Source organism: Elephas maximus, chromosome 12 (assembly GCF_024166365.1).
Source record: "Elephas maximus indicus isolate mEleMax1 chromosome 12, mEleMax1 primary haplotype, whole genome shotgun sequence".
NCBI lineage: Eukaryota > Metazoa > Chordata > Mammalia > Proboscidea > Elephantidae > Elephas > Elephas maximus.
This window is the reverse complement of record NC_064830.1, coordinates 59025527-59047234: the sequence shown is the minus strand read 5'-3', so window position 1 is coordinate 59047234 and position 21708 is coordinate 59025527. Positions and strand designations below refer to the sequence as shown.

The window sequence follows — 21708 nt, the reverse complement described above, 5'->3', positions numbered from 1 at the left end:
CAGGCACTTATTGACAGAGTTACTGAGCTTTGAAATAGTTGCCCCAGCTGGGCAGACGCAGACATGAGGCCCCAGAGCTGAGGGGCCAATACCAGGAGCTAAAGAGACAAAGAACAGAAGCTAAAGAGACAAGGAACAGAAGAAGCCTGAGCTGCCTCAGTCTCAAAAGGTATGGTCACAACCTCAGGGGTTTCAAAGGGTGGATCCATGGCCTTTGGTGTTTCTAAGGGTGGAGTTGCCACTTAGATGGACTAGGAGAATGATGTGTCTAAAGCCAAGGGAGCAGACTTGCTGTGCCAGTGGGCCTGGAAGGTGGAGCTGAAGCCCAGGGCCAAGGGGCCTCCACTCAGAATCCAGAGAGTGTGACCAGTACCTGGAGTCTGGAGGGCAGGGCTCTTGGGTAAATGGTCTCAGAGAACAGGATTATTTTCAAAGCCTTGAGGGCTAATGTAATGTGTTCTGCTGACTTGCTTGGTGCCTGTTATGTTTTCTTTTCCTCCAATTTCTCCTATTTGTAACGGAAATGTCAGCTTGTGCCTGTTCTGCAGATAACTTGTATTCTAGATTTCACAGATGAAGAGGAATTTTTGGATTTTAGACTCAGAGTTGATTTAATACTTTTGGTATTATTTGATGGGGTAAACGTGTCTTACATGTAGCAAGGACATGAATTTTTGGGGGCCAAAGGGTAGAATGTCATGGATTGAATTGTGTCCCCCCAAAATATGTGTCAACTTGGTTAGGCCATGATTCCCAGTAATGTGTGGTTGTCCTCCATTATGTGATTGTAATTTTATGTTAAAGAGGATTAGAGTGGGATTGTAACACCCTTACTAAGGTCACATCCCTGATCCAATATAAAGGGAGATTCCCTGGGGTGTGGCCTGCACCACCTTTCATTTTACAAGAGATGAAAGGGAAGCAAGAAAAGAGTTGGGGACCTCATTCCACCAAGAAAGCAGCGCTGGGAGCAGAGTGCATCTTTTGGACCTGGGGTTCCTGCTCAGAGAATCTCCTAGTTCAGGGGAAGATTGATACAAGAACCTTCCTCCAGAGCCGACAGAGAAAGGCTTCCCCTGGAGTTGACACCCTGAATATGGACTTCCAGCCTACTAGACTGTGAGAAAATTAATTTCTCTTTGTTAAAACTATCCACTTGTAGTATTTCTGTTATAGCAGCACTGGATGACTAAGACAGTGTCCAAAGTTTGTGAGAGTTAGTCTTGCCATCCTTGTTCTAAGCTGTATTTCTTCCAAGACAGATTTGTTTATTCTTTTGGCAGCGCATGGTATATTTAATATTCTTCACCAACACCATAATTCAAAGGTGTCAATTCTTCTTTGGCCTTCCTTATTTTTTGTTCAGCTTTTATATGCATATGAAGTGACTGAAAACACCCTGGCTTGGGTCAGGTGCACCTTAGTCTTCAAGGTGACATCTTTGCTTTTTAACACTTTAAAGAGGTCTTTTGCATCAGATTTGCCCAATGCAACACATCATTTGATGTCTTGAATGCGGCTTCCATGGTGTTGATTGTGGATCCAAGTAAAATGAAATCCTTGACAACGTCAATCTTTTCTCTGTTTATCAAGATGTTGCTTATTGGTCCAGTTGTGAGGATTTTTGTTTTCTTTATGTTGAGGTGTAGTCCATACTGAAGGCTGTAGTCTTTGATCTTCATTAGTAAGTTCTTCAAGTCCTCTTCATTTTCAGCAAGCAAGGTTGTGTTATCTGCATAACGCAGGTTGTTAATGAGTCTTCCTCCAATCCTGGTGCCCTGTTCTTCTTTATATAGTCTATCTTCTCAGATTATTTGCTTAGCATACGGATTGAATAAGTATGGTGAAAGGATACAATGCTGACACACACTTTTCCTGACTTCAAACCACGCAGTATCCCCTTGTTCTGTTCGAACAAGAGCCTCTTGATCTATGTACAGGTTCCTCATGAGAACAATTAAGTTTTCTGGAATTCGCATTCTTTGAAATGTTATCCATAATTTGTTATGATCCACGCAGTTGTACATAGGGTCACTATTAGTTGGAACTGACTCGATGGCACCTAATAACATATCAGACAGATAAGCTGATGAGTGGTTCCCACAGGCCCTGCATGCTCTGTACGCGGCCAACTCAGGCTCTCTAGCTTGATTTCCCACTCCATAAATTGATAGCAGCATTATTTATCATAATTATGCTGTTTTATTGTCACACCCCTGCATTCAACCCTCTGAGCAAACCATGCTCCATTCTAGAAATATTCCTAGTGTTGTTGCCTCCTGGAGTTTGCTATTCTTCAACTTCCTTATCCCCCTTCCCAGAGCCAGAATCATTCTAGAAGCCTTTCCTGGTGACTCTGCCCAGTGGCTCTCCTCCCACCCCCAGGGGCCCTCAGTGGGCCTCCTGCGCATCTGAACAGATGCGTCCCTGCCATCCCCTACCGGCAGGTCTCATCCACCCGAGGTCACAGAGCTCCCCACAGGTGGTACCCACATCTCATCATTTCATTCCTCTCCCAAAATGTGGAGCCCGTGGGAGGCCACATACTGTGGCATCAAATGAATGCACGTCCAATTTCACTGCCTACTGCTCACTTCCTTTGGAGGGTGTACAACCTCAAGATGGTGGCTGGTGTGCCTTGCATGTTTCCAAGTGTGTGTCTGTGGTCTGCGGGATGCAGACCTGGGCGATCAGGCTCGGGTCACCGAGCTTGGGGCCAGAAGCACAGGGAAGACAAGCTGAGGGAGGGGGCTCCAGTGGCAGACTGAAGGGGAGGCTGCTGGGGAGGGGGCTGGGGGCTACCTGCAGGCAAGCTCCCTCTGTCCAAACCCCTCACCCCCAGACCTCAGGCCCTCCTGTCTGGCAGCCTTAGTCCTCATGCCCCCAGCACCTGTCTCCAGACTCATTGCTTGTAAAACCCTGGAGATTATCCAAGGTTTAGGATTGGGCTTCATGTTATATCACATTTTATCTCCAGCCAAGATGTCTACCAGCTGCTCTGGGCTTCAAAGTGCTGGCAGCCATGCTCGAGCTCGGGAGGCGCTTGGGAGGAGAGGGACAGCAGGGCCAGGTGAGGTCTGCCTGAGGTAGAGTCAGCTTGTTGGCCCTGGGCTTCCCTTCCACCCTGGACTCCAGTGGCCATTTGGTCCCTTGGTCCCTCAGTGTGTGACTGCTCAGGGTGGTTCCTGAGCTAGAGAAGTTCTCATTCCTCTTCATTCCTGCCCATGGGAAGCTTTTCTTGTGGCCCCTGTGACCCTGGGAATCTGTTCTGCCCCTCAAACCCTGGCCAGCTCATGGCCCTTCTCAGGCTCAGCTCATCTCCAGGAACAAGACCCAGGTTCCAGGAAGCTGGGCAAGCTTGCCATCTGAGGCCGGTGCTGCTATCACCTTTGTTTTATAAAGAAGGAAAGTGAGGTTCAGAAAGGCTGGGTCACCTATTAGGAGGTGCAGAGCTGGGCTTGAATCAGGCCAGGAGTTACTCCAAAGCACATGCTGTTAGAATTGTTTTGGGCTGTGTCTGCCCAGCCCCCAGAGATGGCCTCCTGCCTCCTCTGAGGATAGCTCAGAGCAGTGGGCTGGGGTGGCTCTCTCAGGGACCCCTCCCTGGAGGGAACCACATCCTCTTTGTGCGCTGTGAAATCTAGCATCCATAGTGGAAAAATCCTACACAAATCAAGGACAGCTGGGCCTGCCCTCTGGGTGCAGCCACCTCCCCTTGCCCCTCTTACCAGCTTAGTAATCCCAAGCCGTTGAGGGAGTAGGTCTGGGGGCTAAGGGCGTGGTTCTGGGGGAGCGACTTCTTGGAGGCCCCACGTGTGTGAAACCTGCGCCAGCTGTCCCCCACAGAGGGAGTAACCCCGACACACACACACACACACACACACACACACACACACACACACACACACACAGAGTCACTCAACAGTTATGAGTGCCCCCTGGAGGTTAGGCACAGATCAACAGCAGGGACCAAGCCTCACCTGGTCCCTGGCCCTTGTGGAATTATGGGCATGTGGAGAAGACAGATGGGATTCAAAGATTACCCACAAATAAATAATCACAGTCAGTGAAGGGGACATGGAGGCTCCCCCACATAGCCGGGGCAGGGTCATGGTTCTGTGAGGCCCGGCAGGACCCTCTTGCTTCCTGACTTTGTGGCCCCCCCCAACTCCTGGGGTTTCTCTGCCTCCCCTGACCTCCCCTCCCAACTGTCCCCTCCTTCTGTGGCCCTCCTTGCCATCTCCCTCAGAGACAGTGTTTACTCGATCCCCCATCTCCCCTCCCAAACCTCTCCTCTTGGCCATATGTTTGATGTCCCAGATAAGGAGAATGGACAGACTAGACAGACCCTCTCCTTGGTTGTCTGCCTGGGTGGGGGTTCAGACAAGGTGATAGGGAAATTGCACTTGGGCTGTTTGGGACCCTCAAAGCCATGGGCACCCGGAAGACACCAGCTGAGGAAGGAGGACTTGCTGAAAACTTTCCTTTTGTCAGAGGGGGTTCCATCATACAGAGGGAGGAGTGACCCTCTTAGGATGCAGGGACACCACCCACCATGTGCCCTATGGCCTGAGTCCTTTTAGGGCCCAAAACCACTTTTCACCAAGTGGCTCAGAAAGGGGGTCCACCGTCTGTAGGTTGCACAGGAGGGAGCAGTGGGGGTTGGGGGCTGGACCTTGATGGCGAGGAGGGGTAGGCTCAGCATACAGGAGCTGCTCAGATGTGTGGCTTGGGGAGGGTGCAGAAAGCAGTACTGTGAACAAGGAGCATGGAGAGGAAGTTCCTGAAATTACCAAATTTAACCTGCAGAAACAATTCATCAAAGGTTAAACCTAGAGCTGTCATATGGCCCAGCAATTCCACTCCTAGGCATGGACCCAAGAGAAATGAAATTATATGTGCATACAGAAACTTGTACACAAATGTTATAGTGACACTCTTCCTAATAGCCAAAAAGTGGAAACAACCCAAATGTCCAGCCATAAACAAAATGTGGTACATCCGTACAATGGGCTGTCACACGCTCGTAGAGAGAGATGAAGTTCCGATACGTGCCATGACATGGGTGAACCTTGAAACATTATGCTAAGAGAAAGGGGCCAATCACAAAAGACCACACATTATATGATTCCATTTATATGAAATGTTCAGAACAGGCACCTTCATAGAAGCAGGAAGTAAACCAGTGGTTGCTGGGGAATGGGGAGTGACTGCTAATGGGCTCAGGGTTTTTTTGTGGTGATGAAAACATTCTAGAGTTCAATAGTGGTGATGGCTGCACAACTCTGAATGTACTAAAAACCACTAAATTGTATACTTCACATGGGTGAATTGTGTGGTACAATTGTGTGAATTGTATCTCAAGAAAGATAATACTGAAAAAAATACTCTTCAGAATCAGGATAAAGTCTCCACTGAGGAGCCAGAAGCTGGGAGGTGAGAGGAGCCTGCCTGAGGCCACGTGACTCAAGTGGGGCAGGGCTTGTACCCATGGGCATGTGGACTCTCAGGGCCTTGTTCCCTTAGCCACACCCAAGAGGGCCTGAGCTCTGCCTGGTTCCTCCGCCTGCCAGGTTCTCTCTGCTGCCCAGCCTTTATCCACGCTGTTTCCTCTCCCTGGGATAACGTTTTCCTCCTCCTTGCCATCACCTCCTCCAGGAAGCCTCCCTTGATGCCTCCTCTCATTCATATTCTTCCACAGACCAGCATTTATTGAGTGCCTACTGGGTTCCAGGCTCTTTGTTAGGTGCTGGGGATACCCTAGTAAATAAGCAGTCTCCCATGGATGCCATTGAAGGTGTCCCCGATTTGCACCTAGCTCTCTTCTGCGAGCCAGATGGCAGTCAGAGCAGGGCGGGGGGCGGGGCGGGGAGAGCTTGGCCTTCAAATTCTCCAAGCACTCCTCCTCCCTGGACCTTACAGCCCCTTCCAATCCTACTCCCATGTTCCCTCCCCCGCCAACATGTTTGATGTCCTGTTGGTAAGTTCTTCCTGGAAAGTCCTTTGCCCCTCAAGCAGGTGGGGGACAAAGGAAAAGCATTCCTGGCAGAGGGAACAGCAGGAGCAAAGGTTAAGAAGTGGGAATGACTCTGGAGGTGCTGGTGCAGGGAGATGCTGGGCCAGCTGGGGAAAATGGATGCTGGAACTTGGAGCCCTGAATGGTGGCTGCTGAGACATGGTGCTGCAGGGTAGGTAGGGCCCTCTGCAGGTTGGCTCTAAGGTGGACCAGCCCATCTGGAACAAATCCCATTTTAAGCTAGACCAGAACTTCCTGTGACCCTAGGAGTACCAGCATGTTGCCAAGACAGTGCCATGCCAACAAGCCGCCCATGGGGCTCCAGGCCAAGGCTTGCCTTGACAAGCAGAGGCACCCTTGGCATCTGGGACCCATGCTGGGGGTCCCGGCCTGTGGCCCCTCCAATCAGGTCTGCCCTGGGTAGGAGCTTGGGAAAGTCTGTGGGTTACAGAGATCCTCCGGCCCTCGGAGGGTCTCAGGCTGCTAGGACTTGTCCAGATGCCATTAGACCCAGTAACAACTCGTTAGTGAGCAGAACCCAGGGCAGAGGCCTCTTGGCATCAGCTGACGAGGAGCCTGAGCCCTCCAGGCATCCAGTGCGCAGCCCTGAAGACTGCAGCAGGGGCAGAGAAAGGACACAGGTCCAACTCCACTTCCACCTGGGACCCTGGGCACATGCTCACCCTCCCCAAGCCTTGCCCCCTTCCTGTCTTCCTGGGTTTGGTAAGCCTGGAGGTGTGTAAGGCTACAGGGTGCCCAGAGCCTAGCAAGTCTCCAAATGGAGAGTTGCCCCTGAGCTCTGTAGCTCACTGCCCCTCAGAGGGCAGGACAGGGGCTCTTCCTTCTGCAGCCCCCAGCACAGGACTCCCGAAGTCCTCACCCTCAACGGGGAGCCACTTTTCCAGAGTCCCAGTGGGTCACTGATGCCCCAGGGGAATAGCAAGTGGGCCAGGCCGAGCAGACAGGGTCGGGCGGTAGAAAGGGTCAGTAGACCTAGGTCTGAGTTTCAGCTCGCCCACTGGACCCTTGGGGAAGGCGCCTCTCTCGCTGAGCCTGTTTCCTCATCTTTTTTTAATATGATACTTGGCTAGCTGTCTCCACGGTGCAGGGCTGTGGCGCAGATACATGGCAGGGCGGACTGCCCTGAGTGTTTAGGACGTGCCAGCATCTTCATTCCCAACCCAGATGTCCGCGGACATTCCCCGGGAGCCCTCTCAGAGCATGAGGTTGCCGGCCTGGCCCGATTCTCCCTTCGCAGGCCGGGTGCCTGGGGTCCATGGCCCTCTTGGTGCGCGGAGGCTGGGCCGGAGCACCTGCCGCTCCGCCCCCGTCCGGGAGGGGCCTGGATCACCTTCCAAGAGCGAAGACTGTCACCGCCCTGCGTCCTGACCTGCAGCCGCTGGCTGCCCGCGCGCAAGGGTGAAGATGCCGACTGTCCGAGCGGCTGCGACCATGTACTCCTGCGCCCAGATGTCGGTGGGTGCCCGCCGGTTTCAGGTGTGGAGGAGACCCGGGAAAGGGCGGGGCGTCCGAGGGCGGGACGCTCAGGCCCCACCCCGCGCCCGCTTCCAGGCTGTGCGGCCAGACAGTGAAGCCGAAGCCGAGTCGCCCGTGGCCTTAGCGCGGCGCAGCCGGGATGCGCGCCCGCCTGCGGCCCCCGTTCCGGGGCCTGGGCACGGCGCGACTCCATGGCAGGTAGCGGCGGCCGGGCCAACGCGGCCGGGAGCGCGGGGGCCGGACCCAGGATCGGCGGGGCCGGGCCAGGGGCCGCACTGAGGGCGCCCTGCGCGCTGCTGCTGCTGGCGGTGCTGGTGCTGTGCGCCTACTGCCTGGGCGCCGTCCAGGGCCGCTGCCTGTCCACCGCCCGCGCCCCCGTGCCGGCTCCCGCGGCGCCCCGTGCCGCCCGCCGCCCGGGGGTACCCAGCCTGCGAGTGGCCAGGGGCCACGGCCGTCAGCGCTTCCCGCAGGCGCTCATCTTGGGCGTGAAGAAAGGCGGCACGCGCGCGTTGCTGGAGTTCCTGCGGCTGCACCCCGACGCGCGCGCGCTCGGCTCCGAGCCCCACTTTTTCGACAGGTGCTACGAGCGCGGCCTCGCCTGGTACCGGTGAGCGCCCGGCCCGCCAGCCCGCCGACCTTGGTGCGCCTCCCTCGAGTCTGCCCGGCCTAGTGTGCCTTGGTGTCTCGCTGAGGCCGCGGAAGGCATCGGATCCGAGACCAACCTCGGTGGGGAGTTGTGGACTTTACGGAAAGGAGGGGCAGTCTCCGGCTGGGGGTCCCTGAATCTTGGAAAGCTCTGGTTCGGGGCTGCTGAGGTGTCTCAGCAAGGCGGGGGCTGGAGGCGCGGTGCAATCCCAGCTCGGGAAGTCTTTTTGAGCCCGTGGCGGGTGGGGAGCGGTGGAAATGAGTTGTGCCCAGTCGCCCTTCCTCCACCGGTACACTGTGTTCGTGTGGGGGGGGGAGGGGGACACGTGGGGATAATTACCCAAGGAAGGGGCCTCCCCGTTCCCCGTCACCTCCCAGAAAGTGTTCTCCGTCCCGAGGCTCTGGTCGCCGGCAGAGGAGCCTTTCGCGGTGGTCCTGGGGGGCTGGAGGAAGTCTGGACCTTAGAATGGAGGAAGCAGCTTTTGAGCCAGTGCAAGGGGTGGGACTGGGACCCGGGCCTCATGCCTTGTGGCTCTGGGGCCGCCCTGCCCCCCACCCGGCATGGCATTGGGGTGCAGTGGAATGTGGGGTTCACATTCCAGCCTCTCCCCACTGTGGCGGGCACGAAGGCCTGGAGCTGGAGGCTGTGCCTCCTCCTGCGGGCAATAAGGGTCTGCACAGGAGAGTGAGTTACCCTCCCTGCAGCCCCTTCATCCCAGATAGGGCCTGCCCAAGGCCACCTGCTGAATTAGGGGAGTACCCCAGTTTCCCTGTTCCCGGGTCCTCTTACACCATCCCTGGACCCTTCCCAATTTATATTTTAGCCTTTTACATTCGAACTACTCCTCAGTTTGGAGAAAAGGCAGAGACCTTGGAGAGAACAGGGGGTCCTGTCTCCTGAAGGGTTGCTCCTGCCTGCGGGTGCCGGGGAAGTGGGAAGAGGGGAGATGCGCCCATCCTGGCTGAATCTCGGTGTCCTCCAAGCTCAGGCCCCAGTGAGAGACTGCTGGCCCACCTCTCAGGCAGGCAGGCAGGCATTCGGGAAGCATCCCTAATCCCTCACTGCTGCGTGAGGAAAAGGCAGGGAGGGCTGAGGACTCACCATCATCTGCAGTGCAAACTTGGAGCTGCCGTGGTGCCCTGAACTCCACTGCAAGGAGCTTAGCTAAGGAGGGGTTGCAAAGGGAGGTTCATGCTGGGTGGAGTCAGTTCTCAGAGGGTTCTCTAAGAGCTGGGGATACTGAAGCTCCTTCCAGACCCCCCAGTTGCCAGCTTCAGCTCTGGTGGAGGGGTCTGGGGAGGATGAGGGGCCTGGAGGAAGCCAGGGCCAGGCCCAGATATGGGTTCAGATTCAGAGGCCTGGTGGGGGGTGGTGTTTCTTGGGGGAGGTAGGGGTTCAGGAGAATGTAGAGAAGAGAGTTTTTTCTTCAGCATTTTTAGAACCCATGTCTACTGGGGGGGGGCAAGGGATACAGAAGGTTAAGGTCCTCAGGCAGCCTGTGCCTTGCCCTTGTGTCCCCTGGGACTGGCTGGGCTCTGGTGTGTGTGTGCCTGAATGTGCTGTGTGCCGACTGTGCACACGTAGGGTGCCCTGCGCCTCTGCAGTCCTTCCAGCCAGCCTCTGGAAATGCCCCTGCCTCCTCGGTTTCCCAGGCTGCATGGAGGACCACCTACCCTGGGCACTGTCTGGCCTCTCTCCCAAGATGGAGCCTCCAGTGAGTGCAGAGCCCTCTGGGTGCGGGATTGGGGGAGATTTTAGAGGAGGAGCAGCCAGTGCCCCCCAGATGAGCTCCTGAGGCACCTGCTCCCGCTGGGGAGTGAGCAACCTCATTCCAGGCTGTGCCACAGCCCTTCCTGTGTCTTTGGCTCGTGGCCTGAGCTGCTCAGAGTGGACCTTGCCAAAACTTCCCTGTCTCGTTTGCCCACCTGTACTGGGTCCATCTTGGGCACTGTGCCTCACAACCCCGCCCCATACTCAGACACCATTTGCTCACCATTCACTCACTCATTGAGCTCCTCCTGTGTGCCAGGTTTGGGGTCACAAACATCCCGAGGTCTTGGTCCAGATGGGGGCTTTGACCGCTGGAGGCAGGATGTGGGCTGTCTTGAACTGTAATACTTTGGAAAAGCAAGAGCAGGCAGGGAGGGGTACAGGCAGGAGAACGCCCTTGGCCCCCTGGAGCACAAAAGCAGTGACTACGGGAGTGGGGGCCTGAGTATGTAGGGGGTGGGAACCCCCCTTACCTCTAACCCTGAGGAGATGTTTGGCTGGGAATAGGATGGCCCCCAGACCCTTTTTGGCACTGGGATATAGAGCAGTCAATGCTTTTTGTTGGGTCCCAGGCCATGGGATGTGGCCCAGGCGAGGTGTGGGATGGGAGGTGGAGGGAGCTGAGAGGAGGCGAGAGAGGCGCCGGGGCTGGATGGAAACCGCAGGGAAATGCCAACCAGATGGGGCAGGCACAGCGGGAGAGTCTTCAGATGTTTGCTGCTTGGGGGTCAGAGTCCTGGGCCTCATCCTCCCCACTGGAGTCCCCCTCAAAGCCCATCTGTACCTTCCATGCCTGGCCGCACAGGGTAAGTCATTGAGCTCAAAGATCTCAGATCTCAGAGCTGGCTTGTGGCAAGAGGGGGCCTAGAAGCCCTGTTCCCTCCCCCATCTGCAGCGGGGGTCACCAGCACCTCTCTCTTCCTCTCTCTGTCCCTCCGACTTCCTTGAAGAGGATGCGTCTGTACGGTGCTAACATGGGGCACCACACTTCTTGTGGCCCGCCCCCTCTCAGCAGGAGCCAAGGGGTGCCATGTATTCAGGATGGGACTTGGCCAGTCTGGGAAAGGGAAGAGGAGGGCCCTAGGGTCACTTGGTGCCTGGAAAGGGGTGTGTCCAAGGTGGAAAGAGGTGGGAGAAGTGAGGAGTGTCCTAGGTGGGAGCAATTAGGGTCCCTGGAGGAGGCAGGTTGAGAGGAGGGAGGGTGTTCCTGATGAGGACTGGCTGTCCAGCTGTCCCCACACCCTTCTCTTTGTGGGTCTCTGTGGGGAGAGGGGTCCCTGGGCTGGCCATCCAGGTTGCAGCCCTACTTGGGCCTCAGGCCTGGTGCTGCAGCCCCCTGAGGCTTCTGGGGAGAGTGTGGGTACTGCTCCACCTGGATTTCCCAGCTGCAGGAGGTGAGTGGGGGTCCAGACACCTGGTTCAGGCTTCAGGAGCAGATGCCTTGCAGGTGGCAGCTTCCAGGTCGGCCTGGAAGGAGTGGGGGGGCTGTGGGCCACCTGTCTCCCACCTCGGCACATCTGCTTGCTAGGTCTCTGAGCCTCAGTGTGCTTGTCTGTCCAATGGGGTGTGAGTGGGTGGTGGAAGGTTCCAGCTAGCTGTCACTGAGATGGGGGAAAGAGGTTGTTGTCCTGTGACTTCTGCAGACCAGTCCTGCCCAGAGCCATGTTGAAAGGTGGGGGACAGCCTATGACAGCCTGTGCTGCCTGCTCCTTCCTCTGCAGTGGGGGCTGGAGAACCAGCAATACTTCTGGTGGTCACTCTTGCCACGGGTCTCCTCCCTGTCACACGGACATCACCTCCAAACCAAGCACCCCAAGGTGAAAGTCTGTGTTTGGTCTGACCGGAGGTTCATGGGGGTTTGAGGGAGTAGAGGAGCCTTGGGCCCTGCCTTCCAGGGGCTAGAGGGCATTTAGGCAGGCTGGAACCTGCACCCTGCCTTGTCCTGAGGGGACTGGGTGGGGCTTGCAGGGCATTCTCTCTGTGGTATAGGTCGAGCCAGCCTCTGTCTCTCTTGACCTAGTTTCCATTCCTCTATCCCTGGGTGCTGTTTGCACAGCGGGCCCTGGTGCACCTGCCCCACACTGCCTTGCTCAACTTTACCTCACAGTACCTGGCTGGAAGGTGCTGCCTCGGGCCACAGCTAAGGCTGCCCAGGCCTGCCCAGTCTGGGCACTCAGAATTGGGCCTGGTTCCCCTTCCTCAGGTTGGGGTCAGGAGTTTGGGGATCCCTGACTCTTGGGATTGGCTCAGCACCCCACCCCCGTCATTGGCACCTGGGGCCCCTCCAAGGTGTTCATTAGCTTTTCTGGCTAATGTGCTGGGCTCTGCAGGTGGCAGACCGAGTCTGGGCCCAGGTCAGTGAAGGTTAAAAAAAAAAAAAAAAACTTGTTTCAGTCAAGTCATTCATATATTGACCGTATAGGACAGAGTAGAACTGCCCCATAGGGTTTCCTAGGTTGTAATCTTTACAGAAGCAGACTGCTAGGTCTTTTTCCCCCCGTGGAGCTGCTGGGTAGGTTCAAACTGCCAGTCTTCAGGTAGAAACTGAGCGCTTAACTGCTGGGCCACCAGGGCTCCTTCAGTGAGGGTTAGTAGGGCTGTAATTAAAGACAGAAGAGTACAGGGGCTATCCTCTGTGGGGGTACTTGTCAATGGCCTAATTTAGGGGATTCCTTCAGCCACATATTGAAAATGTGACCTCCAGTAATTAGAGCACAGAGGCTTGTGTGTGGGGAGGGGCGGGCAAAGCCTGTGGATAGCAAGCCCAGGCCAGCCCTGCGGAACTTGGGGACAGGGGTCAGAGTGGTGCCAGGTCAGGGTTGGGTGCAGTCTACATCTGGGTGGGGGTGGGTCTGGTGGGTGGGGATTGCTGGGACTCAGGGGAGCTGGCATTTGGAGCAGGGGGTGACAGATGACCTGGTGAAGAGGGTCTTGGGCCCTCCTGAGGACCATCCCCTATTATCCCTGGAGCAGCAATGCACAGAGGCAGCTTACAGTCTGGGTCCCACTGTGGCCTACTCATGGCCCACATTCCAGGCTGCCAACCAAGCAGTTAGGAGAAGTGGGCCTGAGGGGGAAGGGAGGCTCACCCACCTGAAGAACCACTTGCTGATGAGTTGATTCTGATTCACAGTGACCACATGTCCGTCAGAGTAGAACTGGGCTCCAGAGGGTTTTCAATGGCTGATTTTTTGGAAGTAGATTGCCAGGCCTTTCTTCTGAGGCACCTCTGGGTGGACTTGAACCTCCAGCCTTTCGGTCAACATCGGAGTCTGTTCGCACCACCCAGGGACTCCCACCTGGAGAAAGAGGGGCCTAGTCCTGGGTCTTTACGCCCATTCTGGGATGCGGGGGCTTCTAGGGGGCATCCTCTCATGCTGCCTCTCCTTCTTGCAGGAGCCTGATGCCTCGAACAGTGGAGGGGCAGATCACCATGGAGAAGGCCCCTAGCTACTTTGTGACATGTGAGGCTCCCCATTGTATCCACGGCATGTCCCCGGACACAAAGCTGATAGTGGTAGTGCACAACCTCGTGACGTGGGCCATCTCCAACTATGCCCAGGCTCTCTCCAGAATGCCAGGCCTGCCCAGCTTCCGTGCCCTGGCCTTCCGCCATGGCCTGGGCCCTGTGGACACAGCCTGGAGTGCCATGCACATTGGCCTGTACGCCCAGCACCTGGCCCACTGGCTTTGTTACTTCCCTCTGTCTCACTTCCTATTCGTCAGGGGTGAGTGCCTGGTAAGTAACCCCGCTGGGAAGGTGGGCCGAGTGCAGGACTTCCTGGGCCTCAAGCGGGTCATCACAGACAAACATTTCTACTTCAATGCCACGAAGGGCTTCCCCTGCCTCAAGAAGGCCCAGGGGGCCAGGCAGCCCCACTGCCTGGGTAAGTCCAAGGGCCAGCCCCACCCCCGCGTGCCCGAGGCCGTGGTCCAGCGCCTTCACGACTTTTACCGGCCCTTCAACTGCAAGTTCTACCAGATGACCGGCCACGACTTCGGCTGGGACTGACTGCCCCATGTCCTGCCCAGGGATGCCTGGGTACCTTAATTTATGTCTGTTCACTGGCCAGAGTGGGTTGCTTTTATGTGACGTATTTGAGGAAAAAATGTTGTCGGTATTCTTCATGTGACCTGGAAGGCTGGGCAGTGGGGATGGGAGTGCCCCAGCCAGGGAATAATCAAGCCAGCCCACCCTACAGAGTGTGAATCGTTGTGAGGCGCCATTCAGAACCCGAAGTGGAAGGAGCCCTGGTGGTGCTAACCGAAAGCACTCGGCTGCTAAACAAAAGGTTAGCGGTTCGAACCCACCCAGCGGCACCATGGGAGAAAACCTGGCAATTTGCTCCCACAAAGATTACAGCCTAGGAAATGCTATGGGGCAGTTCTACTCTGTGGCATGGGGTAGCTATGAGTTGGAATTGCCTGGACAGCACCCAACAACAGTGCACAGTGGCCGCTGGCTCCTGCCAGTGAGTATGAAGTGACCCCATGTCTATTTGGGGTGCTTCTCCAAGTGGTTCCCAGCAGAGCCCTACCCCACCCTGTCTGCGGCCAGCTCCCACCCTAGGCCCTGGCAGCCCCAGTTTGGCTGCGTTTATGGGTGTTCCCTCCAGGGATGGGCTGGAATGGACGTCCATCTGCAGCCCAGCTGTTCTCTCAGCTCCTAGCGAGTTGGGCCAGACTCCTGGGCAGGCTGGGTGCCCGGCTGCCTCCATCCCCAGAAGCCCCTCACCTCCTTCAAGGTGGTTACCAGCTGCCCCTCAGGTCCATGGCCAGGCAGTGGCCTTGATGTGTACTTCACCTGAGCCACTCTGAGCAGCTCCCTGCCCTGGGCTAGGACAGAGTGAGGGAGGAGTCTCAGGGGAGGGCCAGTCAGTCAGTTACCACCACCCTTTCTGGCTGCTACCAGGTTCAGCTGTAGCATGGCACTGTGGCCACTGTCCTTGTCCCTTATCCCATGACCCCAGTCGGCTGAGGGGGGTGTGCCGAGAAGAGGCTTGGTGCGTCAGGGATGGGGTAGAGTCTGTCTCCAGCCGCCACAAGACCTGCCCTTTCTCCTGTAGTGTCTGGGCCCAGTGGATGTAGATCTAGAGCTGCTGGGACACTGGGCCACGCCCCGCCCTGCCCAGCCAGGCCAGGGCAGGGCTAGGGCTCTTCTGGCCTCCCCTCCCAGCACACCCAAAACTGCAGTGGAAATGTGGTGGGCAGATGTACCCACGAGCTCCCCAACTAGACCTTTGATGCCGTGGAAGAGCTCAGCCCTGTTAGAAGTAACGATAAGGCAGAAGAAGGACAGGCTCCCTGCTGAAAGTCTGTTGTGCAGTGGGCACCGGGCTGGGTTATTTGGAGGCCTGACCCTCCCCTGTCTGATGCTTCATTTTAGGCATAGCTGTTGCCCACAGCCCCTAGTTCCTGGCAGCCTCTTCTGGGCAGTGGGTTGGGAGGGAAGGCAGGACAGCCCCTGCCCCTGCCCGAGTCCCAGCCTGGGCCACACATGTTTCTCTTTCCCTTGTCCCCAGGCACCACCCTTGTCTAAACTTCCACCCTCTTGTGCCTGGACAACTGCAGCGCCCTCCTCACCCTTCTATCACCTCTTTTGTCCCCTACGAGTTCTCTGCTGGGCAGCTGGAGGGATGATTTCAGATTAACCAGATCCCATTATTTTAAAATGCTCACTATTTTTTTTTTATTTTATTTTAAAATGCTCCAATCCTCATGTCCTACCGTGATGCTTTCAGGATGAAGACCAGATGCCTGAATGAAACATTTCAGGCTTGTCTCCCATCCTGAGAGCTCCCCTCACCCCGATTCTCCAGCCACACTGGCCCCCATTCAGCTCCTTCCGCGGGCCAGGCACTCTCTGACCTTAGAGACTTTGCACATGCTGTTCCCTCTGCCTCAGATGCCTTTCCCAACAGAAGGGTCAGGCTGAGGTGGAGGAGCTCTCACTTCGGGCAGTCCTAATTTTCTCCCTACAGCTTAGAGTCCTTCCCTCAGCCCATGGATGTGACCCACTTCTTCTTTCCTTGAACTCTTTCTGGATTCAGGGTGGGGAGGAGCGCAGGCTGCCTGGAAGGCAGGCCCCGAAGCAATGAGGAGAAAGGGTGACAAAGAGCAGAGCGTTCTGCCCCTCCCCTCAGGGGACACTTGGCCTGACTGCCAGTGCCCTGTGAGGTGCCCAGCTGTGCCTCAGAACACAGTGTGGGCAGATGTGGATCTGACAGCTGTGCATTCGAGGGGTGGGGGAAGGTCTCCTTAGGAGAGTCATTGGCCTTTAATTAAAGTCCCTCAATTGTTTCCCCAGCTACTCAATGGGTTTTCCATGTTGGAATGTTCCAGATGGGGCAAGAAGTGCTGATTCAATTACCCCCTTCCTGTTTCATACAGTGGAGAAGGGGAATTGGGACCCCTTTCTCCACCGCTTCTGCCCCAGCTGGCCTGCGGGGACAGGTGGGGTGAGGGTTCTTATAGCTCTGAGAGTCCAGGAAGGAGCTTGGAGGAGCCTGGGAGGAGGCTGTGTTTCACCTGGGGGCAATTTAGGGGTTCACTGGTCAACTGGTATGGGCTGGGGGCCCATGGGGTCCTTCCTCCCTGCCCCCAGGATGGACAGGCTGGTCCAGGTGAGGGCACTGGGCTTCACTCTGAGCCATGCACACAGTAGGCACCCGAAATCCTGAGCAGGCTCTGCTCTCTCCCTCTTGCACCCCTCACCCCAGCCCCTGTATCAAGCTGGAGACTGAAAGGGGCTGGACTGGGATCCATCCTCCTCATTGCCCCATGATGACTCCTTGTCTAGTTGGGGAGAGGACACCCCGAGAGGGCTGGCAGCTTGCGCCATCCCCACCACTACCTGCAAAGCCTATGCCAGTTCATCCAGTCCTGGGGTGTCCTGTTACCCGTCAGCAGGGAACAGTGGGGCTGCTCTGGTGCCCTCGCCCCTCCTGCAGGAGGTACCCCCAGCCTTGCTTGGGGGCACAACCTTGTGGATGAGGTCCAGGCAGGATGCTGGGAACCCCTAGACCCCAGCTGTGGCTGGGCCTGCTGTCTTCTGTCCTCCCCAGAGGATGGGCTGAGATCCCTGGGTTCTGGTGGCTACCCCTCCCCCCTGCCAAGACTCAGGGCTCAGAGGCAACAGGGCTGGGGTCTGTGTGGCACCTCTGGCCAGCTCCCCTCCCAGGGTCCTGAGGGTGGCTGCTCAGGGCAGTCCCAGGTATGGGAGGGGAGGCTGAGCCCCAGGGTCCTCTGGGGAAGCCTAGATGGTGGAGGCCTGGCTCTGCGCGGGACCTGTGAGCCCCCTCCACCCCAGGATAAGGGCTGCTTTGGGGAAAGGCCTCATCCTCCTAGCCCATATGGTTTGTCTTGTGTGGCTCCTCTAGCTTTAGATGATCCATTCCTGGGCTCCAGGAGGGTGGCCTGCCATGTGAGAGGGAAGAAAGAGCCAGGCTCCCTTCCAAATGAAACCAAATCCCTCTGGAGCCTTCACCCACCCCAGGCCTGGGCCCCTTTCCCACTTACACCCTGCCCCCATCCCGGCTTCTTGTTCCCATTAAGAACCTACAGACTCTGGCCTGAACTGGACCGTCTAGGGGCTGTGGATGGCATCCGAGCCCTGTCTTTCTCTGAGCGGCCGCAGCAGCCTGCTGAGACCTCCCTGTCCCCTTTGTTTTCGGGGAGACTCTGAGGTGGGGGCTGGGATCTGCTGATGTCAGAGACCTGGTGGCTCATTTCTGTGGGACTCTCACATTCTAGAAGTTTCCTTTCGAAGTGGGAAAGCTGACTTATAAGCACTTTCTCCTTGGAACCCAAGCCCAAGTGGGGGTTGGGTGGGGGACACACGGGGTCCTTGGGATTCCAGTGAATCCCTTTCCACTACCTTAGCCCTGAAGGCAGCCTATAGGCAGTTGGGAGCCACCAGCCTCCCACAGTCATCACCAGGCCCCACTTTGGGAAGCCCTCACTTCTGCCGCCCAGAGCCCCTCCCTGCTCTCGGCCTGACCTTAACTTTGCTCTATTTCCTGCATGTCAGCCTTGTTCTCCCAGCCAGCTCAAGGGCACCCCTGAGGGGTCAGGGTGCTGAGAGTCAGCTGGACCCCTGCTGAGGGGTCTGCAGACCTGGGAGGCAGCTCAAGGGACGGTGGCTGAAAGAGCCTCATTCATTCACTCATTCATTTGGCCAGTATAACCTGAGTGCCAGGTGAGTAAGGTGGGCATGGCCGTGACCTCCTGGAGCCTCTGTTTCATGGGGGAGACAGATAAACCCACCAAGTAACCAAAATGCAAGGAGCCCTGGTGGCACAGGCAGTTTGCTGTCAGGTGCTAACCAAAAGGCTGGTGGTTCAAACCCACCCAGTGGCTCCAAAGAAGAAAGTCCTGGCTATCTGGTTCTACAAAGAATACAGGCAAAGAAAACCTTCCCCTTGAGATCGGGAACCAGAGGAGGATGCCCTCTATCACCGCTCTCATTCAACACTGTGCTGGAGGTTCTAGCCAGAGCGATTAGGCAAGATAAAGAAATAAAGGCATCTGGACTGGCAAGGAAGAAGTAAAAGTATCTCTATTTGCAGATGACATGATCTTACACACAGAAAACCCTAAGGAATCCTCCAGGAAACTACTGAAACTAATAGAAGAGTTCAGCAGAGTATTGGGATACAAGATAAACATACAAAAATCATTTGGATTCCTCTATGCCAACAAAGAGAACATCGAAGAGGAAATCAACAAATCAATACCATGTACAGTAGCCCCCAACAAAATACTTAGGAATAAATCTAACCAGAGTTGTGAAAGGCCTATACAAAGAAAACTACAAGACACTATTGCAAGAAACCAAAAGAGATCTACGTTAAATGGAAAAACATACTTTGCTCATGGATAGGAAGACTTAACATTATAAAACTGTCTGTTCTACCAAAAGTGATCTATAGATTTAATGCAATTCCAATCTAAATTCCAATGACATTTTTTGATGAGATGGAGAAACAAATCACCAACTTCATATGGAAGGGAAAGAGGCCCGGGTAAGTAAAGCATTACTGAAAAAGAAGAACAAAGTAGGAGGCCTTACTTTACCAGATTTTAGAACCTATTATACTGCCACAGTAGTCAAAGCAGCCTGGGATAGACACATAGACCAATGGAACAGAATTGAGAATTCAGACATAAATCCATCCACATATGAGCAATTGATATTTGACAAAGGCCTCAAAACAGTTAAATGGGGAAAAGAGACTTTTTAACAAATGATGCTGGCCTAACTGGATATCCATCTGCAAAAAAATGAAACAAGGCGCATACCTCACTCCATGCACAAAAACGAGCTCAAAATGGATCAAAGACCTAAATATAAAATCTAAAACGATAAAGATCTTGGAAGAAAAAATAGAGACAACGTTAGGAGCCCTAATACATGGCATAAACAGTATACAAAACATTACTAACAATGCAGAAAAAAACTAGATGACTGGGAGCTCCTAAAAATCAAACACCTATGCTCATCCAAAGACTTCACCAAAAGAGTAAAAAGATTACCTACAGACTGGGAAAAACTTTTTAGTTATGACATTTCCAATGAGCACCTGATCTTTAAAATCTACATGTTACTACAAAAACTCAACTACAAAAAGACAAATAACCCAACTAAAAAAATGGGCAGAAGATATGAACAGATGCTTCACTGAAGAAGACATTCAGGCGGCTAACAGATACATGAGGAAACGCTCTCGATCATTAGCCATTAGAGAAATGCAAATCAAAACTACAATGGGATTCCATCTCACTCCCACAAGGTTGGCATTAATCCAAAAAACACAAAATAATAAATGTTGGAGAGGCTGTGGAGAGATTGCAACACTTATACGCTGCTGGTGGGAATGTCCAATGGTACAACCACTTTGGAAATCGATTTGGTGCTTCCATAAAAAGCTAGACATAGAACTACCGTACGATCCAGCAATCCCATTCCTTGGAATATATCCTAGAGAAATAAGAGCCTTTACACAAACAGATATATGCACACCCATGTTTACTGCAGCACTGTTTACAATAGCAAAAACATGGAAGCAACCAAGGTGCCCATCAATTGATGAATGGATAAAGAAATTATGGTATATTCACACAATGGAATACTACCCATTGATAAAGAACAGTCATAAATCTGTGAAACATTTCATAGCATGGAGGAATCTGGAAGGCATGCTGAGTGAAATTAGTCAGTTGCAAAGGGACAAATATTGTATGAGACCACTATTATAAGAACTTGAAAAATAGTTCAAACAGAGAAGAAAATATTCTATGGTGGTTACGAGGAGGGTGTGGGAGAGGGGTATTCACTAATTAAATAGTAGATAAGAACTACTTTAGATGATGGGACACAATACGGAGAGGTCAGCACGACCAAAAGCAAAGAAGTTTCCTGAATAAACTGAATGCTTCGAAGGCCAGCGTAGCAGGGGTGGGTGTTTGGGGACCATGGTTTCAGGGGACATCTAGGTCAATTGGCATAATAAAATCTATTAAGAAAACATTCTGCATCCCACTTTGGAGAGTGACATCTGGGGCCTTAAATGCTAGCAAGCAGCCATCTAAGATGCATCAATTGGTCTCAACCCACCTGGATCAAAGGAGAATGAAGAACACCAAGGACACAAGGTAATTACGAGCCAAAGAGACAGAAAGGGCCACGTGAACCAGAGACTACATCATCCTGAGACCAGAAGAACTAGATGGTGCCCGGGTACAACCGATGACTGCCCTGACAGGGAACACAACAGAGAACCCCTGAGGGAGTGGGAGAGGAGTGGGATGCAGACCCCAAATTCTCGTAAAAAGACCATGCTTAATGGTCTGACTGAAACTAGAAGGACCCTGATGGTCATGACCTCCAGACCTGTTGGCCCAGGACAGGAACCATTCCCAAAGCCAACTCTGCAGACAGGGATTAGACTGAACAATGGGTTGGAGAGGGATGCTGCTGAGGAGTGAGCTTCTTGGGTCAGGTGGACACTTGAGACTATGTTGGCATCTCCTCCCTGGAGGACAGATGAGAGGGTAGAGGGGGTTAGAAGCTCGTGAAATGGACACGAAAAGAGAGAGTGGAGGGAGGGAGTGGGTTGTCTCATTAGGCGGAGGGCATTTGGGAGTATGTAGCAAGGTGTTTTTGTGTGACTGACTTGATTTGTAAATTTTCACTTAAAGCACAATAAAAAAAAAATAAAAAGAATACAGGCAAGAAAACCCTATGGAGTAGTTCTACTCTATAACACACGGGGTCGCTATGAGTCGAAATTGACTCGATGGCAGCTAACAACAACAAACCAAAAAATAAAGCATAAACTACAGATTTCGACAAACGTTTCGAAGGAACTAAGCAAAGGGATGACACAGGGAATGAGAGGAAGGGGAGAGCTATTATGGCAGACAGGAAGCCCCTTGGAGAGCAGATCATTTATCTGTCCCTGGAGGGGTGGAACCAGCCATGTTGGGGCAGGGGAAGCACCTGTACTAGGACTAGGCAGGAGAGCGCAGCATGTCTGAGACATATGAGTGAGTAGTGTTGGTGAAGAACGTTGAATATACCATGGACTGAATGTACCAAAAGAATGAACAAATCTGGCTTGGAAAAAGTACAACCAGAATGCTCCTTAGAGGCAAGGGTGGCGAGACCATGTCTCACATACTTTGGACATGTTATCAGGAGGGACAAGTCCCTGGAGAAGAACACCATGCTTAGTAAAGTAGAGGGTCAGTGAAAAAGAGGCAGACCCTCAATGAGATG

The 21708-nt window shown here is 54.2% G+C and overlaps 1 protein-coding gene across 1 annotated transcript; it reads left to right on the top strand.

Moving 5' to 3' along the window:
• Positions 1-7400: 7400 nt before the first annotated feature.
• Positions 7401-14036, top strand: HS3ST6 (heparan sulfate-glucosamine 3-sulfotransferase 6). Its single transcript, XM_049903895.1, has 2 exons — positions 7401-8120; positions 13326-14036. Exons 1-2 carry the CDS (start codon positions 7705-7707, stop codon positions 13939-13941), a joined length of 1032 nt encoding a protein of 343 aa, XP_049759852.1. The 5' UTR covers positions 7401-7704; the 3' UTR covers positions 13942-14036.
• Positions 14037-21708: the final 7672 nt, after the last annotated feature.